The 5095-nt window shown below is 46.4% G+C and overlaps 1 protein-coding gene across 1 annotated transcript in view; it reads right to left on the bottom strand.

The window, feature by feature from the left end:
- Positions 1-294: 294 nt before the first annotated feature.
- The window catches only part of wdfy3 (WD repeat and FYVE domain containing 3), a 130611-nt gene continuing 125810 nt past the window's right edge, over positions 295-5095 (bottom strand). The window contains 7 exon segments of the mRNA XM_083644708.1: positions 295-1059; positions 1539-1736; positions 2101-2212; positions 2524-2793; positions 3139-3282; positions 4189-4282; positions 4759-4941. Of these exon segments, the coding sequence (XP_083500834.1) occupies positions 939-1059; positions 1539-1736; positions 2101-2212; positions 2524-2793; positions 3139-3282; positions 4189-4282; positions 4759-4941 (1122 nt within the window). The 3' untranslated portion in view covers positions 295-938.

Genomic DNA, 5095 nt, shown 5'->3' with positions numbered 1-5095 from the left:
AAGAAAAGAGAAAAAAATCAACACAAAAGTGATAGATCAAACCAATTTGGCAAAATAAAAAATAAAATTAGAAAATTAGAAAATCACCTCTTTGATGGCGTTGGCTTGACACTGTGGGCAACACAAAATAAATCACATCCGTAAAAAAAAATCAAGAAATAATATAGAAATTAATTCATTTGCATAACTAGACCCACTAGTAAAGTCAACCCACAACATTTATTATTGACATCCATATCCCCCCCTCCCCTCCCATATTATTCCTTCTGGACTTTCCGTGACGAGTGACGCAGACGACACACAATCATCTTTGTAGTTTGAAAGCACGGAGTGGTTAGTCACAACGCTACGTTACAGGCCATGACTCCATTTTCCTCATTAAGCTTTTTTCTCTCTCTCCCTCTGCGCTTGTTCCTCTAGTTAAAAAGGCCATGTTAAGTATTTACAATATAAACAAGTTTGTTAGCGTCTTCGCTGTTAAAGAGGCTTCCCCCGTTCCGTCGCTCTAGAAGCAAAAATGGCAGGTGATGACTTTTTATTTTTTTCACCGGGTTATGAGCGCAGGCGGTAGAAGCCGTGATCGAGTTCGCTTAACGACCTGTCAGTGCGTTTTCCTTCGCTTCTCTATCCGTTCTCCTAATCTCTCCGTTCTCCGTGGCTGATTCCTGCCGGTCAAACAGCTGACATTCCCTCCTGTTACAGTCTGTGCAGTGTGTTACATTCCCTCCTGTTACAGTCTGTGCAGTGTGTTACATTCCCTCCTGTTACAGTCTGTGCAGTGTGTTACGTTACGTGTGGTTACTGGAGTTATGCGAGGGGGGCGGATGGGAAGGATAACGGGCGAGACGAGGAGAGGCGGGGGACATTTGAGGATACAACGGAGGAGATGGAGGAATGGAAGGCTCCTGGGGGCGGAGCTTTGGTTTTGGAGGAGGAGCTCAGTTTCTGCCTGCGTCCTCGGCACTCCGCTCGTGCTGCAGGTTGTAGTAACAGTTCTGACAAACCCGCACTGGAGACGAGATCTTCAGCCTCTTGATCTCCGACTGGAAGCGACTGCACCTGCAAACGCATTCAGACAACACCGAGGTTTAATGATCTCCCACGTGAAGGTCAGGTTGTCACAGCACACCTTCTCTACAACATCAAACTCCAGGACTTTCAAGGCCCAATTCCCTCAAATCCAAGGATCTAACATGGCATAGTTTGCGACACAGATCAAGGTTATGACAAACCCATTGGTCCTTTTTTCAAAGCAACCGTTTTGAGGTGGTAAAGCCGGAAGTAAAGCAGGTGTAATCGATAACATTAATGAGGGCCCTGGGCCTGGAACACTTAAATGGAATGGAACCACCATTAATGGTATTGCTTACACCTGCTTTACTTCCTGCTTTACCACCTCAAAACAGTTGCTTTGAACGCTAGAAATGAGCGCGCAATATTTCTAGTATGTTTAACGTCTATCGCTGTTCTGAGCTCTAAAGACGCTGTGAGGAACATGCAGAGGAACATCCTTCCACCCGCTGTGAGTTGCATCTTACTTCTGGCAGAAGAGCTGGCCACAGTTCCTGCAGTGGTGCCGTCGCTCGGTGAGGGAGAAGCGCACGCTGCAGCCCGAGCAGCTGTCCACCACCTCGTCCTTCACCCAGTGGTCGGCCGCCGAGCGCCCGGGCTGCTCGCTCACCGACCAGCTGAACACCCGACCGCGCCCGTCACCCACCAGGATCTTACTGTGGTCCCTGGAGACAGAGAGAGAGATATGAGAGGGAGAGAGAGAGAGAGAGAGAGGGAGAGAGAGAGAGATGAGGGAGTGAGAGAGAGAGAGAGAGAGAGGGAGTGAGAGAGAGAGAGAGATGAGAGGGAGTGAGAGAGAGAGAGAGAGGGAAGAGATGAGGAGGAAGTGAGGGTAGAGGGAGGAAAATAAATCAGAGGGATTCAGTGTTGAGAATTATATAGTATCAATTACAATTGATATCAATTATCAATTACAAAATGGCCGCCTAAAGGCAGATCAGATCTCCAAGTTCATCCAAATGAATATTGCAGCAGCAGTATGGTGTCAAAATAATCCAGGTGTGTGTCAGTGAGGTGCAGTCGTCTCACTTGGAGATGGCGAGGGAGGTGATCTCAGCTGGGTGAGCGTTGTCCTTGCGGTCGAACGCTGTGTGCATGGTGAGTTTGCTCCGGAAGACCAGCTGGCGTTCCCATCTGTAGCCTGCACACACATGCACGCACACAGAGCAGCCACATTTTAACAATGCACCGAATCAGACACAAAACAAGACACTTTGCAGTATGGACCTGTGCCCCTCGTGTTGGTAGGCAGAAAATCTACCGCTACACTGCCCGGAATGTCAAAATTAAACAAAAATTACATACCTTAGCCACATTTCATACCGTACGGCCTAACAGCCAAAGTTAAGCCCCACCCCCCCAAAAGGAAGTAAAATGTCCAAAGCAGTACACAAGGGTTAAGAACCCCCGCATTTACCTATTATGGTTGATAAAGGCTCGCTGGACACCTACCTGCCCGGAGCTGGTTGTAGGGCCGTGCCTCCATAGTGTGGGGCTGGTGGGGCTGATGGGGCTGGTGGGGCTGGGGCACGGAGCTCTGGGCTGGGGGAGCTGGTTGGGGGAGCAGGGCACCGTGGTTGCTCCCAGGCTTGGTCTGGCCCTCAGAGTAGTTGACGAACACAAAGCCGTCCTTCTCATCGATGCTGAGGGTGTCCGACCAGCGCCGAGAGTCGTCAGAGCTGCTGTCCACCGACCACGAAGCTCCCGCTCGGCTCGCAGGACCTGAAAGTTAACGAGTATTTACTGTCCAAACTGGGAACATTTCATGAATCCACACTCAATGAAGAGAAAAATAAAAAAGAAGAAAAAACACACAAGAAACATTCAAACTAAAGGCTTTTGCACACCAAGTCCGTATTTTTCATCTGAAATTGTCACACGTTTAAATCCTTCCTATCTATTATTATTATTATTATTATTATTATTATTATTATTATTATTATTATTATAAAAGTTCTGCTTGATCAAATTATACATGTATCCACTATGACTGTCATTCAACTGAAACACCTACAGAGTGACCGGTAAAAGGTGCAAAATGAGGTAAGCCCGGTTGGGTGCTGGTACCTTTGTGTCTGTGGACGGCGCTGCCCGGCTGGCTGCCTCCTGCTGTGGACGAGCTGCCTGAAGCTTTGGGCTCCTGGCTCAGACTGGGCTCGTCTCCGTCTGACTCGCTGCTGTCATCATCGCCGTTGTGGCTCTCGCTGCCCTCTGTGGGCGAGATGGGGAAACAACACACTGTAAGTCAGAGTGTACACAGCCCTAATGTTCATACTCCTGCTGTTACATGCTTGTCAGTACATGATGTATTAAGGACCTGTTGCTCTACTGGACTGACAGAAGGTTACTTTGAGGTCAGTCAGTTCTCTTATAACATGGTCAGACCAGCAGTTAAAATTGTTCACATATCAAATATGGGTTGGACATTTTTATCGAATTCTAAACAGAAAACCCACAACAAAACCCCCCCCACATGGCGTCTGATCTCTTCTGATTAAATGGTAAATGACCTCCATTTATATAGCGCTTTTATCCAAAGTGCTTTAGTTGATCTAGTTTTTACAGTGTTGTGGGATCCAGTGTTTCCAAAGGGTCCATTGCTCAAGGAAGGATCTGGCTTTACAGAATGTAGGGAAACAGTGGATGGATAAATCCAGAAGGATCCTTGAATGCAATATAAAGGATGCCAACTGCCATAAAACAGCACAGAAGAAGAATTGTTTCCAAAGGGTGGGCAGCAAAAACACCAGGCCAAGACAATAGAGGTCTGTTAGAAAGTGTTTGGATCGTGCGTAGGAGGGACACGCATTGCTACGATACGACTGACAACAAAACAAACACTTGCAACATTACCATCCCTTCCTCCCTGAGCACCGCCCCATATCAAGGATACCCTGTATTCTTTCATATACTAGAATTTGTACAGCATAGCACTGTGTGGAAATGGGATTTTCTTCTTTATCAAGGCAGAATACATTATGACATTACTATCTTTCCTTTTGTTATAACTACTCCAACATGGCGGCCTGCCAGTTCTAAGTATTGATAATCACGTTCTGTGACGAGGCTCGCTGCTGCTAACGTTATGTTTTTTAGTTTGCCATGTTTGGGACTCACCAATCTTCTCCTCGCCAAGGCAGTCAGGCACATCTGGCTCGACTGGCTCTGGAGCAGGGGTTTCTGGGACTTGGAGGAACTCCATTCTCCAGAACTACAACAGCAACAAAGGTTAAATTAAGTTTAGTTAGTTAATTGCACAATTATAAAACATAGAAGGGGGGGTGATAAAAGTTAAGCTCTCCCAAAGGAGATGTTTACATTTCTTTACAAACACCTCTACATTGTGTATGCTGTATCTCAAAATTATTGTTAAATGTGGTAGGTAGAGCATATAAACAACTAGCAGTGACATTTCTAGGAGGTGTTCTTTATTGATTGACTGATTATTCCTATGCCAACTCTTACAACCAGGAAGTTAGTCAAAATTGTTCTTGTTGTCACTCTTCTTTTTTTTATTCTCATGTATATATACTGTATAATACTGTGGAGAAAACTGGAGTTGGTTCACATGCATTGGTAAAAGTTGCATAAAAGCTAAAACCACCTGAGCACTAAAGTGGCCATCGACCTAATAAAGAATGCCTTCTAGGGTTATTGTGTGTGACACCAAAGCGTGCGGACGCTTACCCTGACGACGCCGTCAGAGTGGCCGGTGACGATGACGTTCTGCGTGTCCCACTCGTTCATCTCGGACACACAGCAGCACAGGATCTGCTGGCTGCGGCCGGTGAAGGTGTTGGCGCTGGCGATGGGGCTGCCGTTGATGCTCCACACGTGGATGTAGGTCCCCGCGCTCGACACAATGTCCCCCTGTACACACACACGCACACGCACACACACACAGACACTTTATAATGTGTTTCTTTGCATCAAAAATAATTTCCTCACACACAAAATGCAACTGCTTCAGTGTTTTGCGAGAACAATTATTTTTACACTCTTAAAGTCTTCAGACTCTTAAAGT

Source organism: Poromitra crassiceps (genome assembly GCF_964638095.1).
Source record: "Poromitra crassiceps genome assembly, chromosome: 10".
Lineage (NCBI taxonomy): Eukaryota > Metazoa > Chordata > Actinopteri > Beryciformes > Melamphaidae > Poromitra > Poromitra crassiceps.
The sequence above is the reverse complement of the archived record's forward strand: the minus strand, read 5'-3'. Positions and strand labels throughout refer to the sequence as shown.